Source organism: Paroedura picta, chromosome 6, assembly GCF_049243985.1.
Source record: "Paroedura picta isolate Pp20150507F chromosome 6, Ppicta_v3.0, whole genome shotgun sequence".
Classification (NCBI taxonomy): Eukaryota; Metazoa; Chordata; class Lepidosauria; order Squamata; family Gekkonidae; genus Paroedura; species Paroedura picta.
This window is the reverse complement of record NC_135374.1, coordinates 92,625,010-92,643,707: the sequence shown is the minus strand read 5'-3', so window position 1 is coordinate 92,643,707 and position 18,698 is coordinate 92,625,010. Positions and strand designations below refer to the sequence as shown.

Here is an 18,698-nt window from a genome sequence, read left to right as displayed (position 1 = left end):
TTGAACTCTGGTGCTGGAGAAGACTCTTGCGAGTCCCTTGGACTGCAAGGCGAACAAACCGGTCAGTCCTAGAGGAGATCAGCCCTGACTGCTCTTTAGAAGGCCAGATCCTGAAGATGAAACTCAAATACTTTGGCCACCTCATGAGAAGGAAGGACTCCCTGGAGAAGAGCCTAATGCTGGGAGCGATCGAGGGCAAAAGAAGAAGGGGACGATAGAGAATGAGGTGGCTGGATGGAGTCACTGAAGCAGTAGGTGCAAACTTAAATGGACTCCGGGGAATGGTAGAGGACAGGAAGGCCTGGAGGATCATTGTCCATGGGGTCGCGATGGGTTGGACACGACTTCGCACATAACAACAACAACAAAACAAGCTACTAATTCTTTTTGTGATACTTTTTTGTTAATGAGCTTTTATTTATTATTATTATTTATTTTATTTATTTGATTTGTATGACCGCCGCTCTCGGAAACCGGCTCGCGGCGGTTCACAACATTTTAATACAGATACAATATATTAACCATTAAAATTCCCCATTAAAACCCCATTAAAACAATGACTAAGTCACAATGATGGCGATTAAAACTATTCTAAACTAGAAATGTTTAGTTAAAAATATATAGTATTCAGAAATGCCAAATACTCAGATGGGGATAATGGTCTGTAATTCATGGCCAGATAACATGTTTTGCATAAATATATAATTTGAATATTAAATATAATAAAATCAATCCAGCTTGCATTGCTCAATCAATGCAGACTTTGTTTTTCATGGAAGAGTGTTAGGAGAATTAGACTCTTTTACTACAGAAGTAGAATTAGGTTGAAGGACACATTCAAAGTCAATTCTGATTTTCCCTCCCTGAAGAATGCATGCTACTTGAAGATTGCTCTTAGCCTCTGTGAAAATGTCAAGTGTAGCTGTCCTACCAAGGGGGAAGAACAGACTAATTATCACCATGTAGGTATTCCTATAAGGTTCAGAAACATGGAATAATTTCATGGAACGGAGTGCTGGAAATTTTACAAGAATGATTTTCAGAAATGACTGGTGTGCTAAATTGCAATTTAAACTTGTTCCAAATGCCTACACTTGGAGTTAAACCTTCTTGGTTTAACAGAGTGAGTGAAGGATTAGAGTTTGGTGCGAACGGGACCCCCCCTTTGGGGCTCAAAGGATTACCGTTTTAAGACATGGGACATAAACAGTCCTGTTTGACCCATCAGAGCTTGGGACTCACCATGGAGCCTCCACTAGAGGTGTCACATATTCTGGAAGATGCCAACGCATTTGGGTGGGCAGGTCTGGATAGCATTGGCAAGCAGCTGTGGTGATCCAAACAGAGGCTAATGCTCAGTGATTTGCCCGGGTGGCCACAATCCAGGTGAGATTAACAGCAGGGAGTAGAACCATGACCCTGTTAAGGGACAGTGCTCTCTCCCACAGAACCCAGGGTGCCCCACAGAAGGCTTTTGATGGGAAGAGCATCCTTTCTCACCCAACACTCTTCATGGAGAAATAAGTCTACAGTGGTTGCGTTCAAGGTAGTGTCCAGAGAGTGATGAGAGAGTGGAGCTGTAGGCCTCAGTGGGAAGTTTGGCCATAAATGTCCATGAACAATAGTTTGCGACCTCTGTTACTGGGGATTAAACTTCTGGAGATGTTGCATGGAGGGGTATTGGAAGTGGCATTTTGGTGTTAGGGTTCAGCCATGGCTGCTTCCACCCACAGGAAGGAGAGGCCAAAAACATACCTGGCCACACCTTAACACCTGGAGATGGTCAGGCATCCCTGCCTTTGCTTGGCTGCCTGGCTGTGTCGTGCCCTGGAGTTTATCTCAATGGCTCCTGGGGAGAGGGGGCCCACTGTGCCCTCTGCACAATGGATCCAGAGGGCCTGCCTGCAGAGTAGGGGGTGACCAGAAGGGTCCACAAGCTTGGAGGGGCCAGGATGTGCTGTCACCATACTCCCTGGGCCCTGGGTCTGGTGCTTGTAGGTAGTTGTGCTCAGCAGGTGTTAGAGACATGGGCAGATGGTGATGTAAGTTGGCAGTTAGGCAGTTGGTTAGGTAGGTAGGTAGAAAGTTGGTTAGGTTGGTAGGTGGATACATGGAAAGTCAGAGCACCTGACCCAGGACCCAGGGAGTGTGCGACGTGCACGCTGGTGGGAGAAGGCTCTCCTCCTCCTCCCTTTCCTCCTTGCCTTTATTGCCACCACCTTTTCTGGCCTCTCACACACCACACACTCCTGCAGGTACAGTTGGTGCGGGAGCCCTCTTCCCTGCCCCCTTTTAAACCTGGCTTAATTACTAGTTGAGAAATATCCCGAACACACATCAACAGTTTAAGCCATCCAAACACAGGAAAGAAAATAAAGAGGTGAGATGCTGCAAAACACCACACTGGGCTGGGCCAAGCATGTTGTTTTTATACCCAAAAATGTATCCTAGGGCCACATTTGGGTGATTAGTGTTTAAGACAATGTGTTTGGATTTGAGACAAAGAAGTGATGACTTTGCTAATGGCTAAGCCGGTCTTTGACAAAGAAACCTTAATTGGCTTATTGGGAAGCTTCCAGTTTTGACATAATGACCAGGGAGTTCCTCAGGTGTTAGCCACATTTGCATGGCCTGAGTAGATGCCTTGGGCTTGATGGATCCACTCTAATGGGAGTTCGATGTGCCAGCAATTAAGAATAGAGAAAAGCTGCTGGAAGGATTACTTCATTGGGAAAAGACTTGAAGGGAAAACAATACTTCCAAGTGTGGAGGATTGTTGGAGATGTTAGCCAGCTGCCTCAGATGGCTGATTCCTTTGTTTTGTTGTTCCAGCATAGGGGGAAATTAACGGCCCAGACCCTCCTTGGTGCGATTACATTATTAAATAGTAAGTGGTTACTCATTGTGTATGATGAGAGAGGTCAGAGCTTTTCTCTCAGGAAATGCAGATGAATGGTTTTATGACATTGTTCAGGAGATCAACCGTGAAATCATAAGCAAAGTTACGCCCTGTTTAGACTTATGCAACTCTGCTTGGGATGGCACTGGAAGGTGTACTGTATGACTTAACTAAGGTGACCAGATTGTCCCATTTTTGGAGGGACATCTGGGGGTACCTGGCAAATTGTACTTATGTTGAAATTTAAAAAATATATATATATTACAATACTATTTTTGCATTCTATGCATTCTATGAAACTTTTTGTTGCTCCATATAGACCAAATTTTTAATCAAGAACCCCTCCAGTCAATGGTGTCCTGCTTTACCAATGTTAAAATCTGGTCACCTTAGACTTAACCTATTTTGACAGATTCCCATCTGGATCAGCTAAGAATTAATTCTGCAGGAAGGACAAGCATCTGAATCAGATTGATCATTGAAAAATGTATGGGATGTTCTTTGCTGCCAGGTATTGTATTTCTGTAATAACAGCTGGAACGAACAACTTGCGTTTTTAACACTGCAGGAAATCAAGGAGTACCTAGATTCTAACATACAGTACAAAGGAGCCTAAGGGATAGGTGTCTCAAAGGTTCCTGGTTGTCTCTCACTCCAGCCCAGCTCTAGGTACAGAGAGAGGTGAAAACAGATATGGGTTCTTGCTACTGACAGCACCTAAATAAGGCAGGACCTAACACCGGATGTTCCAACCATGCCTGGATCTATAAACAGAGACTTCAGTTAATGATGTTTACACTACTGCGGTTGGGGCAGGTCCTGTAAGTAGTTTCAACACACTGAAGTTCACTCAAATCTGGTCTAGACACAGACAGAGAACAACAGGCCAGTCCCAACTAAGATTTGACAAAAGTACTACTTACTGAAGAGCATCTTTCTCGGAGACAGATGCAGCAGTAATGGGTTGGAACAACTTGGCTCTGGCCAGGGATCTGGGCGGGGTGGGGGGGGGTGGGGAAGGAAGTACTGGGGAAGTAGACTGAACTTTTCAAAGTCCCACTTTGTTTTGTTTAATTAGTAAAGTCATGGGCTGTCAAAGCCCTGTCTGCTATTTCCTGCCTCTTCTGGGATCAAAGGCAGTTTGAAGGTATTCACCTGTGTCCTTATGCTGGCTGGTTCAGAGACTAAGGTTTTCTGTGTCAAGTTGCAAGAAGTATGAATAGTGCTGTGTTTTTATCAGCTTTGAATGGATGCATATGTGTAATTACCCACTGCTTAGCTTTTAAGGCATAGAACAGATGACCCTAAGGGACAAGTGTACAAATTTAAAATTGTGAAGCAGGCTACTTGAAGTTTAGCATAACTATAACCTCTTTGTGTGCGTGTGTATGGGAAGATTTGGAATTAGAAAAAAAAAATTAAGGGAGCAAAGCTCTGACAGGTGGCCAGAATGAGTTTTAACTTCTGATACAGTTTCATTAAAGCTGTAGTCCCTTTCTGATTTTTGCTTAGAGCCTCTTGTGGTGTAGAGTGTTAAGGCAGCAGACATGCAGTCTGAAAGCTCTGCCCATGAGGCTGGGAGTTCAATCCCAGCAGCCAGCTCAAGGTTGACTCAGCCTTCCATCCTTCCGAGGTCTGTAAAATGAGTACCCAGCTTGCTGGGGGGTAAACGATAATGACCGGGGAAGGTCCTGCAAACCACCCCGTATTGAGTCTGTCATGAAAACGCTAGAGGGTCAGACATGACTTGATGCTTGCACAGGGGATACCTTTACCTTTATACTTCCACGGTTTCATTAAAGCTGTAGTCCCTTTCTGATTTTTGCTTGCACTTGAGAAGGGGTGTTGCTTGCAACCACAGAAGACTTGAACCTGTTGCCATAAAATAATGGTTTACTATATATAGGGAATCACTATAGTGAGTCTCTGACCTTGAATAGCCGAATGCAATTGAAAGTCACTTTGGCTTCCCTTTTGGGTTTGCAAATAGGATGGGTAACTTGAGTAAAAACTCACTTCTTTAATCTGTGTAGACACAATGTCTGGTTCTCACACAATCAGGACTCTTATCTATTTTTAGACTTCTTTCTCATCAACAGCTTTATACTCTTAGGAAGCTCTCCTTGGAGGAAACAATTTCTGTATCCTCCTCCTTTGTCAAAGCATTAGTTGTTTAAATTTAACTATCCAGTTTTTAAAAATGTAAGCTTTATCAATGTTACCGACATGAAATTTGCTGGTATACATTTTTTGCTTTTACCAGCCAAGTGATCTTCTGTTTATACTACTTCAAAGCTATATGTTAGGGATGACAGCGTTGCTAGTTTCCTACACAAATTAGATGGATATTTTGCTGGCATTTAAAGTTTATGTTGCTTCAGGTGTACCATCAAAAAACCTAGGATAATGAACAGCTTTTTAAAAAGGCAAAGTCTTAAATTGGAAAGATACTGCAAAGCTCATCCTTATCTATGGTTCCTCTATATATTTGTGAAACAGCTTGGGGGGTGGGACGTGTCCAGCTGTCCAAGTTGGAATAGGGCCAGTCAGGGTGCAGCCAGTTGGCCCTGCCCCTGCAGCTCCCGCCCTCCATCCCTGGACTCTAGACTCTTTGCTCTCAGACATGCCTCAGTGCCTGGAGCCAGCAGCAAGTAAGGGGAGAGGGCCCTGGGCAAAGGGTCATGGTGGAGGGCCTGCTAACAAGGGCCTCCTGGCCTGCTGCCTGCTTGCTAAGGAGCTCTGTCCCAGGCCTGCTAACAAGCTGGCCAGCCTCCACCCACCATGTGAGCTGCGGCCCAAAGCCACCTTAAGCTGCCTGGCCGGGGCCCAGGGGAGGGGGCCCTTTCAAGGCCCGTTCTTAGGAATGGGCTTTGAAGCTAGTGTATGGAATATTTTCTTTATATATCATGTTGACATTTTGTTCAAATTGGTTCCCATAAATAGCCTATAAAACATCACTCTATGAAATGTCAATCTGTTCCACTTAATATTTCTGGTAATGGCAAGGAAGTGGAGCTGGTCTTATGGCTTAAGTGCCACTCAGAGCTTAATACCCACTCAGGGAGGCTGTCCCACCCCTAACCACTCCTCCTCCCTCCACTTCCCGCTGGGGCTCGGAGGCTGCAGATCCCTGCCGCATGAGAGCTGCCCTTGCCAGTGAGTTCACTTCCCAGGGGCCTCCAGCCTTTCCAGGTCCTGGGGGGAGGGAGAGGCCATATATTCTTCTACTCCCCCCCTTCCAATCTAGCATCTGTTGTATTCCTGAATGCAACGGGCTTTGTCCCTAGTCTGCATATGTTGCTCCTAGTCTGTATATGTTACTCAAATTTCCAAAGATGATAGCAGGACCCAGCAAGGCAAAATACATTAACCAGGAGCTCTGTTCATTTCCATCTTATGCATCCTACTGAACTCTGCAGAGATGTCATCTGATTCCCCACCTGTAAAACCTTGGTACAACCCCAAGCATCCATCATACATGCAGTTCAGCTGGGTGACTTTGGGCTAGTCACAGTTCTGATAGAGCTGCACATGGTGGAGTGGGGAATCAAACCTGGTTTGCCTGATTAGAATCCACTTCTCTTAACCACTACACCAAGCTGACCCTTAAAGTGAGGATACTCATTTCCTTCTCTGTTACTTGGTTGGGGTGATGAAAAGAAAACTCATAAGGTGACGGCTGAAATTAATTTGTGTGTGTCCTGCTTGATCATTCTCCCCTCTCTGTGCCACTGACTCCCTCCCACCTGCCGCAGCCACTCCTTTTCCTGTCCATCTCAATAGAGGTGGCAGTAGCCACTCCCAGGCCTCTCATTCCTCCTCCCCCACCCACCTGCAACATCACCACCTTGGTAACAGAGCAGCAATAGAGCTTGCTCCTCCTCCAGTTTGGTGTAGTGGTTAGTAGTGCCAGCTTCTAATCTGGCGAGCCAGGTTTGGTTCCTGCTCCCCCACATGCAACCAGCTGGGTGACCTTGGGCTGACCACAGCACTGATAAAGCTGATCTGACTGAGCAGTAATATCAGGATGCACCTGCCTCACAGGGTGTCTGTGGGGAGAGGAAGGGAAGGCGAATATAAGCCACTTTGAGACTCCATCGGGTAGAGAAAAGTGGCATATAAGAACCAACTCTTCTCCTCTTCCTCCTCCTCTTCTTCTTGACATGAAGCCTTGAAAGCACCTTGCTGGGATTGTCATGAGTCTTTGGCAATGTGAGAGTGCATGCATACATATACTATCTGCTTCCTACTAATCTGTGAAGATATTTATGACTTATACTTCTGTTATTGCAGCATAATAGTTTAATTCTTTATGCATATGTTGCTAAGCGTCGATGACTAACATAATTTTCACTTATGAGCTAGTACAACCTTATATTCTCGGCACACAATTTTAGTCAGCTAGAATTTATAAGCAGTCATGTCACTCTCACATCTTCATCTTTGCTACAAAAATGTGGGAGTGATTCTCATTCCAAATGTAGATCTCTTTTGTATCTTGCTGCCATAAATTTGTTTACTCATCTAAGCCCTTGTAACAAATGCATAAATAAAATGTTTTTGTTAAATGGCAATTTGATGTCTGCATAGAAAAAGGGGAAGATTCTGCCACTCCAAAAGCTTTTGCAAGTTCAGGACTAGGGGTATGAAAAAAAAATCAAAGAATCTTGGGTTCAGGTCAAATTTCTGTATTAAAGCTATACTTTAGGGATGGCTAGATTGACTGAGGTTCATAAATAGAACAGAAAAATGGTAAGAATTCAGCCAGGAACCACAATCTGATATTTATATTTCACTGTTTCTAGTATTCCTTTCTTCTGGTGCGCCTTCTTTTGCAGATGCTGATAGGCCCCACCAGACCAGGATCAGGGGCCCATCTGATGCTGTGGAGAGAGGCTCTGTGGCGCACCAGCAGACCCTTTCTGATTCTATGGATAGAGCTTGTTCTGTGCAGGATCAGCTGTTTGGTGGACTGGGAGGGTTCAAACCAGCCTTTCCTGACAAATGGCTGATCCACAGAGAGAAATCTCTCCATCAAATCCACTTGAGCTGGGGGGGGGGGGGGGGGAGTTTGAACCATCACCACCTATCTCAATAACCAGCTGATCCCCAGAGAGGCTTCTCTCCACAAATCAGCTGTTTAGCTAAATATATTTAGCTTTTGTAATTCAGGTCCTGAATATCACTAGGGGTCCACAGCTTGGCTAAAAACTCAGGGGGAGGGGGACGACAACAAATCAGCGTTGATTTGGGGGGTTTCTTTGTTTTTTTCTGAGCTGAATACACACCCCTGTTCAAGACCATGCAGACATGTGCAGGTTCTGTGTTTTGCAATTTCAGGACCGTGAGTTTGTCAACTGCTTTGATTGTAGTTAAAGTGTGGCAAATAGAAGTCAGTTATTTAAAAATTCAGATTAATTATAGTCACAACAGGAGCCAGAAGACATTTCACTGTGGCCCCATACAGCCTTGAATGAACTGAGCCCAATCAGCCAATCTACATTGCTCAATGCATAGAGAGAAGGGAGACCTGGATACAGTATGGAAATATGAAATATTTACTTCAGTCAAAAGGGGGATCTGTAGCACAAACTTCAGCCAGGATGGTATTGTGTGCAGATAAGGGGAAGTGAATAAATGGTAGTCTCTGGCTTTTTTTCATCTTAGCAATGGAAGATCTGAAGTGCCGTCTTCCAAATAACTATGTTGTGGATTACAATTTTATTGTTATGAGCTTTGGTAAGCCAGAGCACATCGAAATTACTCTTGTAGGTGTCCAAACACCTGTGGAGTTTCCCACTGTGTGGGCTAATACAATTTGCCGAATTTTTTCATCTTCCTAATGAGGTTAATTTTATGTTGCTGAAAATTAGTGCCATTGTATGAAAGACCAAGCCTGCAGGCTAATGTTAAGCTTTTTAAAATTAATTTTATCACCTTTTCATCTCCTTTTCTGTTTCCTTGCCTCTGCAGCTCAGCTTAAAGCAAGTCTCTTATGTTGCCTGAAATAATTTTATTAGGAATAACATTTTTATCACAAAAACCCCAGTCTTGTGGCCCTTTGAGAACTCATACATTCTTGGCACAATAGTGGTAAATTATCCTCTACTGTGAAATCTTTCAACAGATATGTGAAAAGATATATGTATCTTGTGAATGGACCTCTGCAAATTTTCAGTGTCAGAAAAGTGAAATCCCAGATGACGCGCCGATCATTAAATGATCCACCGCAAATTGTATTGTATCTTTAAGAAAAATGTTCAATCTTCCACTGAGAACATGTTGAGAAGACATTTAGGGACGAGATGGAAGTGACTGTTTTGGAGGGGAGATGAAAAGGTAGTACTCCCTGACCTGGATGCCCCAGGCTAGCATGATCTTTGTCAGATCTCAAAAGCTAAGCAGAGTTGGCCCTCATTAGTATTCGGGTGGGAGACCACCAAAGAAGTCCAGGGTCTCTCTGCAGAGGCAGGCAATGTTAAACCACATTTCTGAATATTTCTTGCCTTGAAAACCCTGTGGGATTACCATGTCAACTGCAACTTGATGGCACTTTACATACACACATTTACACTACAACTTGTTTCTTAACATTCCCTATTGGTTTAACTACCCAAAGTATTTATCTCTTTTGGAGCAAGAAGATCAGGTGCGGTTTACTCTGTATTTCCAATTAACTCTGTAGGATATTCCTGTTTTTTTCAGGCTGCTAATTAGCCTGTTGGTGGTTGTTGGGCAGAGACCAAAAAGAAAAGGAAAAAAAACCTGTGTGTGTATGTTTTTTTAACGTTATGGATCAGCAGCCAGAAAAATATTTAGATCTTCTTTCCTGATGTTGTCCCACCATCTGTTTCCTTCTGATTGTGAGCAGCCACAATCATTGTTGGGAATAAATTTTTTTGCTACTAGAAATTCCGAATGCGTGGAATAAAATGTACTGCCAATTGTACCACAGTGAACTTCACCCACAAAAATACACCCGTTGTGTATGGCCAGAATGGCCAGTTGTGCAAACTACAACGGATTCTGTAGTGAACTTTACTTTTGTTCTTTGTGGTTTTAAAATGTAAACAATTGTGCTGCGCACAGAGAGCTAGTTCCTTACTGTTGTTATCGGCTTCAACCGTTTTCTGGTATCATTCAAGTTGGAAGTAGTACTGTTGGTATAGAAGGAGTGTTTTCAGTGTGGTGGGAAAGTACAGGCTATCTGAATACATCCACAGCTAGAGAATAGTTAGTGCCAAGTAAAGTAGCGTAATCAGTTTCCCCCCTCTCTCTCTGCTGCATTGAATTAGACGATGAGAACAGACAGTGCAGGACTTCCTGGTATGGTTTAAGACATCCATGATCTGTACCCCTCCCTTCCTTCCTGCTGTAACTTGTGTTGTAGGCTTGGATTTTCCTTGGAGGCATTTTCTTAGGTATTTCTGGTTGGAATGCTTTGGGGACAGTCTTTCTGACTCTAAAGAGCTCAGCTGCACTGTTCCTTCTGTCTGATAGGGAAGCAGTGGAAAGGTGTGCATAGTTTCTTGCAGTTACATTGTTAGTGTTGCTTTTATTCTGTCTTGTTGGAGTCAGCTACAGGGTGAGTGCTGACCTCCTAGTGAAGAGTAGATGGTGGGACAGCCATAGAACACCACTTACAGTTGTTGCCAGTGACAGAGTTCTGCCTATGTAACCGCTGATCTGTGAAATATATGAGAAGGACCTCCAGCTGCCATTCTGCAGTGGAAGAGGAAGACCCCGCTTGGCGATTACAGAAGAGTGTTCCGCAATTCGAAGAAGGTTGCAAAGGATGATAGAAGGGACTTCAAGATGAAGGAAATATTCTTCAGTGTTTTAAGAAAGTACTCGCTAACATGGTGCATGGTAAAAATTGGATGGAACTTCCTCAGTGAAACCAACTGAGATTGTGAGTTTTTGCTTAAAACCTGGTTCCAACATGTGCAGGTTTTAACTCTTAAAACTTTATATATCTTCCTCTAGCCTTGTCTCTCTCTGTGTGAATTGTGTTGCTGGTTTCAACTACTACTGAAGAGAAGGTGTGAAGTGGTCTGTGCATCAAAAAAGCTACGCTTGTATGCTTATGAGTCATCAAGACTTTGATACTCTTTGCACCTGAGAAACCATTAATATGAACTTAAGAACTGGCCTTAGATCCTCCAAATGCCATTTTTTTGTGTTTGAACAGAAGAGGGATATAAGGAACTATCCGCTATCTCCCAGTTTTATAATTTCATGCATCTTTTTTCAACGACACTGTGGCATCCTGAGTAAAGCAGGCAACAAGAGGAAGATTTGAGGTGCCACTATAAGGGGGTAAAGTGAAAAAGACACAAAATGTCACAACGTGTATATGTAAGAGAGGGACAAGAGAATCATTACCGGATTCTGCGCAGAGTGATCAACGTTCTTCACAATGCTTCCTCAGCAGTATTACGGTCTCTGTCGAAGAGGCATGGGCGGCAACCACGCTTTACCCTGTCTGGTGAGAACTGTGTTTCAGAATAAAAATTCATAATCTATTTTTAAAGTGTGCCAATTTGGCCCTATATGTTTTCCATAAAGGAAGATAATGTGTGAACTCATCCTGAATCATACATGTGTTGGACCCTGCAGCCAAGAAGTTTGGTGAGGATCCCTGTATTGGGGGGGATCCTCAGTGGGAAAATATGCATCACATGATGTTCTGCAGTTACTATGAAATGTCTGGTTACAGCTGTTCGTCTTCTGAATGAGTATTTGCAATCTATTAACCACCGCTCTGAAGTGAAAAATCTTTAAATCGTGTGTAATTTGCTTCTTGCACAAGATCGTAGATTACTCTTCTTTATTTCTATTCCTTTTATTAAATCACTATCTTTTTTTAAAGATGCTTCATACCCCATAGGCTTCTTTTTTGACTGATAACAAAACAGTATTATTTAATTCCTGCATTGTGTTCTACTAAATACGATACTATGCGTATTAGTATGAATAAGTATACATTTTATTTTAGTGAAGCAGGCAGGATATTTGTTGCTTGGTCAACATCCTCTTTTAAACTGCATGGAGAAAATATGGCATTTTCAGTGTTGTTGGAGTCTGTCTTTTGACTATTTCTAACAGAACACAGGAACGAAAATTCACTACTATGTACAATTGTGAATTTGTTGTTGTTGTTGTTATGTGCGAAGTCGTGTCCGACCCATCGCGACCCCATGGACAATGATCCTCCAGGCCTTCCTGTCCTCTACCATTCCCCGGAGTCCATTTAAGTTTGCACCTACTGCTTCAGTGACTCCATCCAGCCACCTCATTCTCTGTCGTCCCCTTCTTCTTTTGCCCTCGATCGCTCCCAGCATTAGGCTCTTCTCCAGGGAGTCCTTCCTTCTCATGAGGTGGCCAAAATATTTGAGTTTCATCTTCAAGATCTGGCCTTCTAAAGAGCAGTCAGGGCTGATCTCCTCTAGGACTGACCGGTTTGTTCGCCTTGCAGTCCAAGGGACTCGCAAGAGTCTTCTCCAGCACCAGAGTTCAAAAGCCTCAATTCTTTGACGCTCGGCCTTCCTTATGGTCCAACTTTCGCAGCCATACATTGCAACTGGGAAGACCATAGCCTTGACTAAACGCACTTTTGTTGGCAGGGTGATGTCTCTGCTTTTTAGGATGATGTCTAGATTTGCCATAGCTTTCCTCCCCAGGAGCAAGCGTCTTTTAATTTCTTTGCTGCAGTCCCCATCTGCAGTGATCTTGGAGCCCAGGAAAATAAAATCTGTCACTATCTCCATTTCTTCCCCTTCTATTTGCCAGGAATTGAGAGGGCCGGATGCCATGATCTTTGTTTTCTTGATGTTGAGTTTCAAGCCAACTTTTGCACTCTCCTCCTTCACCCGCATCAACAGGCTCTTTAGTTCCTCTTCACTTTCTGCCATTAGAGTGGTATCATCTGCATATCTGAGGTTGTTGATATTTCTCCCTGCAATCTTGATCCCAATTTGTGACTCCTCTAATCCCGCATTTCTCATGATGTGCTCTGCATACAAGTTAAATAGGCAAGGCGACAGTATACAGCCTTGCCGAACTCCTTTCTCAATTTTGAACCAGTCAGTGATTCCATGTTCAGTTCTCACTGTTGCTTCTTGACCTGCATATAAATTTCTCAAGAGACAAATAAGATGCTCTGGTATTCCCATCTCTTTAAGAACTTGCCACAATTTGTTGTGCTCCACACAATCAAAGGCTTTAGCATAGTCAATGAAGCAGAAGTAGACGTTCTTCTGGTACTCCCTAGCTTTCTCCATGATCCAGCGTATGTTGGCAATTTGATCTCTAGTTCCTCTGCCTCTTCGAAATCCTGCCTGTACTTCTGGAAGTTCTCGGTCCACATATTGCTGGAGCCTAGCTTGTAGGATTTTGAGCATAACTTTGCTAGCATGAGAAATTAGTGCAATGGTGCGGTAGTTTGAACATTCTTTGGCATTGCCCTTCTTTGGGATTGGAATGTAAACTGACCTTTTCCAATCCTGTGGCCATTGTTGAGTTTTCCAAATTTGCTGGCATATTGAGTGTAGCACTTTTACTGCATCGTCCTTTAAGATTTTGAATAGTTCAACTGGAATGCTGTCACTACCACTAGCTTTATTGTTGCTCAGACTTCCTAAGGCCCATTTGACTTCACATTCCAGGATGTCTGGCTCCAGGTCAGTAACTACCCCATTGTGGTCATCAGGGATGTTAAGCTCGCTCTTGTATAGTTCTTCTGTATAATTTTGCCACCTTTGTTTAATCTCTTCTGCTTCTGTGAGGTCCCTACCATTTTGGTCCCTTATCATACCCACCTTTGCATGAAACGTTCTCTTCATATCTCCAATTTTCTTGAAAAGATCTCTGGTCCTCCCCATTCTATTGTTTTCTTCTATTTGTTTGCACTGTTCATTTAAGAAGGCATTCTTATCTCTTCTAGCTTTTCTCTGGAATTCTGCATTCAATTGGGTGTATCTTTCTCTTTCTCCCTTGCCTTTCACTTCCCTTCTCTCCTTAGCTATTTGTAAAGCTTCCTCAGACAGCCATTTTGATTTCTTGCATTTCTTTTTCTTTGGGATGGTTTTAGTTGCTACCTCTTGTACAATGTTGCGAACCTCCGTCCATAGTTCTTCAGGCACTCTGTCTATCAGATCTAATTCCTTAAATCTATTTGTCACCTCCACTGTGTATTCGTCGGGGATATGATTTAGTTCATACCTGAGTGGCCTAGTGCTTTTCCCTACTTTCTTCAATTTAAGCCTAAATTTTGCAACAAGAAGCTCATGATCTGAACCACAATCAGCTCCTGGTCTTGTTTTTATTGACTGGATAGAACTTTTCCATCTTTGGCTGCAGAGCACATAGTCAATCTGATTTCTGTGTTGACCGTCTGGTGATGTCCATGTGTAGAGTCGTCTCTTGGGTTGCTGGAAAAGAGTGTTTGCTATGACCATTGTATTCTCTTGACAAAATTCTACCAGCCTGTGCCCTGCTTCATTTTGTACTCCAAGGCCAAACTTGCCTGTTATCCCGGTTATCTTTTGGCTTCCTACTTTAGCATTCCAATCCCCCATGATGATAAGCACATCATTTTTGGGCATTGCTTCTAGAAGGTGTTGTAGGGCTTCATAGAACTGATCAACTTCATCCTCTTCAGCAGCAGTGGTTGGGGCGTAGACCTGGATCACTGTGATGTTGAATGGTTTGCCTTGGATTCGAACTGAGATCATTCTGTCATTTTGGGGATTGTATCCCAAGACTGCTTTTCCTACTCTCTTATTGATTATGAAGGCTACTCCATTTCTTCTACGAGATTCTTGTCCACAGTAGTATACCTGATGGTCATCTGAATTAAATTCACCCATTCCTGTCCATTTTAGTTCACTGATTCCTAAAATGTCGATGTTCAGTCTTCTCATTTCTTGTTTAACCACGTCCAGCTTGCCTTGATTCATGGATCTGACGTTCCAGGTTCCTATGGAATAAAAATCTTTACAGCATCGGACTGTCTTTTCGCCACCAGTTACTTCCACAACTGAGCGTCCTTTCGGCTTTGGCCCAGCCGCTTCATTCATTCTGGCGCTACTCGTACTAGCCGTCTGCTCATCCCCAGTAGCATATTGGACACCTTCCGACCTGAGGGGCTCATCTTCCAGCGTCATATCGTTATGCCTATTGGAACTGTCCATAGAGTTTTCATGGCAAAGATACTGGAGTGGTTTGCCATTTCCTTCTCCAGTGGATCACCTTTTGTCAGAGCTCTCAGCTATGACCTGTCCGTCTTGGGTGGCCCTGCACGGTATAGCTCATAGCTTCACTGAACTACGCAAGCCCCCTTGCCACAACAAGGCAGCGATCCTTGAAGGGGGACAATTGTGAATAGCTGAGCAATAAGCTCTTGTTTGTGCATTTCTCAGCAGATAACACTAACTCGTCTTTGGGACTTAATTGCCTTAAAGGCTCGCGTTAATTGGTACAAATAAAACCACCAGTGATAGAGAGTCCAGAAATGCAACTCTGTTTCTCATTTCTACTGTTGCAGTGTTGTGTAAGGTGCAAACTACATGTTACTTTTTATATATTAGTGGTGTTAGGACTCGGAATCAGACAACAGCCACAATCTCTCTGAAAACTCAATTCCAAAGCATGGCAGAGGCCTGATTTTTGGGGGGATTGTAAGGATTGTTGAGCTAGCCAGACTGAGAGTGGCAACCAATAAATAAATTAATTTGGATTGGGACTGCACTGCGTGTGAAAAGTAGATGCTTGAGCATTTCCACTATACCATTTTTCTAACTTGAATCGCACACACACACACACCCAGGTATTGCATGTGCAGCCATATAGTGGGGCAAAGAGCTCTGAGCCTGCATGCCAGTGCCAGTTGTGTGCCAGTGCCACCCCTCCGCACCATGTCACGGTTCAGTGAGCACCAAGATGGCCGAACAGTGCTGAAGCGCTCATCCCTAAGTATTGTGTTTTGCATGTTGAAAGAAGTCATAGCCCTAATATCTACTTTAGAGAATGGAATACAGGTTTTTATTATTGTAGCTCTTACATCCTAATAGAATTCTTTAGAGCAAAAAAACATAGTCTTTATATGTTTGTTTTTTTACTGCATGTCTGCCAGTAAATTACAAGTTAAAGGCAATGGCAGAGCCAGGTGCTTAGTGGTTACCCCCACACTATTAATCTGTAATAGGCTTCTGATAAACACCTGTTTATCCTGCTCAGGTCAAGCACGAGTATTGATTAAAACCTACCAGCTGCTCCTTTTCCTTCACTTTCAGAGTAAGAGATGAGGTTCAAAGGCCACCGTCTGGCTTTGTAGGGTTATGTGAGGTATCAAATTCAAATGGCCTCTTTTGTTGGCTTTGAAGATAATATCCTTGTTTCACCTGCCCATTGCAAATCATGAGAATTCAACAGTATGCAAACCAGTATGTACCAGAGCAGAGAGCAGGATTTTTGGAAGAATAGAATGGTTTGCACTCCATGAATTTAGCTAAGGTATACAAGGGTATAATAAAAGACAAACGTATTTATTATTAGGTGTAATGTGGATAGTTCATGTTTAGGAGGGACAACTCAGCGACTGGTTTCAGAAAAGGTTGTTGCATTGTGGATTTCTCAGAGATCTGGCAGAAATTTGGGAGGTTGGGCAGTGAACTTTTTGTTGCTGTTAAATGAGAGCCAAACTACACAAATCTGACCATTTAAAAATGTTGTGAGAGCCCAGCCTTTTCAAGTACTGAAGGAATTGGGTGGGGTGGGGGCAAGATCACCTGTCCCCCCAACTGCAGCATTTAAAAAAAATGGTCACATTCTTGTGTAAAATAGTATCAGTGGTCAGAGGTCAAAATTTCGCACCTGCCATTTCTGGGCTAAGTAATTGAACAGCTACAGAGTTTCCTGGAGGAAACATTGACTCTTGATTCATTCCAATCCAGCTTCTGACCTGGCCATGGGGTGGAGATGTCTCTGATCACCCTCAAAGATAATATCCCAAAACAGTTGAATCTAGGCAGGTCGACACTGCTGTTATTGTTAGATCTGACAGCAGCCTTCGACATGGACAGTCATAGGCTACTTGTTCAATGCCTAGTTGACATGGAGGTTCAAGGGGCTGCAATCATTCCTTCAAGGTCAGGAACAGAGCGTGACACTAGGGGAGAGAGCCTTCCAGCAACATGTCCTAATATGTGGGGTTCCACAGGGAGTGATTCTCTCCCTGATGTTATTTAACATCTACATGCATCCCCTTGCCGAACTAATCTTGAGGTATGGGCTGGATTACCATCAATATGCTGATGACACCATGCTGTATCAATTGATGGACGGCCATCAACACTCCTGAACTCTCTGGACAGATGTCTAGAGGCCATGGCAGACTGACTCAAACAGAGTATACCCCAGATGATCTGCTACAACTCCTGGCTCTTGATGAAATCCAGTTAACAACTTTAGAGACTGTCAAGAGCTTGAGTGTGATTCTGGATGCCTCCATAACTATGGAGGCCCAGGTCACAAACGTTACCCACCAGGCATTTTACTATTTCCATCGGACCTGACAATTAGAACCCTATCAGTCAGCATCTGACCTAGCCAGTGTGGTCCATGCAATGATTTCCTCCAGGCTGGATTACTGAAACTCACTGTATTCCGGGGTGCTCTTGAGACTGCTCCAGAAACTTCACCTGGTCTAGAAGGCAGCTGCACGAGTCCTCACTGGGACCCTTTGGAGTGGATCTGTCCTTGCCCAGCTGCATTGGCTCCAGACTGAATGCTAGATCAGGTTCAAGGTCTTAGTTCTCACATTTAAAGTCCTAAACCAGGGGTAGTCAAACTGCGGCCCTCCAGATGTCTGTGGACTACAATTCCCAGGAGCCCCTGCCAGCGAATGCTGGCAGGGGCTCCTGGGAATTGTAGTCCACAGACATCTGGAGGGCCGCAGTTTGACTACCTCTGTCCTAAACGGTCTGGGACCTTCGAATCTATAGTATTGCCTTTCCCACTATGTCCCCCAGAGTTGGGCTAAAGTACTGAACTGAGCTGTTGTAAGTGACTTGTCTCAGCAACTTTGTGTATACTTTTTAAAAAGGAACATGGTTGGAGGCAAGCACAAATAGTGAGGTATCAAGCAGCAGTATCCCAGCATCACCTTTTAGAATCAGGATCCTCCAAGTAGAATCAGAATACAGCATCTTCCTATACCCATCTCACCAGCCAGTCAAGAAGGATACTGTGATCCATGATACTGAAAGTTCTATAACAGGCTTTCTCAGCCAGGGTGTCATGAAATCCTGGGGTTCTTGATGGCTCTGGAAGGGTTTCCAAAAGGGTGGGATTTATTACTATTTAATATTTTTAAAATGTTTATTGGGTGATTATGGCCACATGAGGTCATGTTGACCTTGCCCCCCCATGGCCAGTGATGGGCCAAGGGGGAAGGGGAGGGGCCCCAGGTGGGACTGTATGTAACTATGCTTCCCAACCATATTCTGCACTATTGCACCAATTCTAGGGTTTCTTGAAGCCTGAATGTTTCAGGGGGTTCTCAATGAGCCCTCGGGTAGGGCGGTATAGAAATATAATCTTTAAACTGCCCGCGGCACCATGGGCACCGCAGACTAAATAAAAGAGTAAGGGCTGGTGGGGAGTAGTTAGGGCGGGCTCTGTCCGGGATAAAAACTCGGAGAAGCGAATCAGGAGCCGCAAAGCGGCTCCTGATTCGCTCCTCCGAGTGGCACTCCAGGGCCAAGTGTCCAATTGGGAGGCGCGCAAAGCGCGCCTG

At 43.8% G+C, this 18,698-nt stretch overlaps 1 protein-coding gene across 6 annotated transcripts in view; it reads left to right on the top strand.

The window, feature by feature from the left end:
* Positions 1–18,698, top strand: part of MCF2L (MCF.2 cell line derived transforming sequence like) — a 146,528-nt gene that overhangs the window by 41,538 nt on the left and 86,292 nt on the right. The window contains exon 1 of one of the 6 annotated variants that reach the window (XM_077343710.1): positions 10,332–11,387. The exons of the other annotated variants lie outside the window; for them this stretch is intronic. Within the exon in view, the coding sequence (XP_077199825.1) occupies positions 11,240–11,387 (148 nt within the window). The 5' untranslated portion in view covers positions 10,332–11,239. Of the gene's footprint in view, positions 1–10,331; positions 11,388–18,698 lie in introns of those variants that run through there. 6 annotated transcript variants of the gene reach the window in all.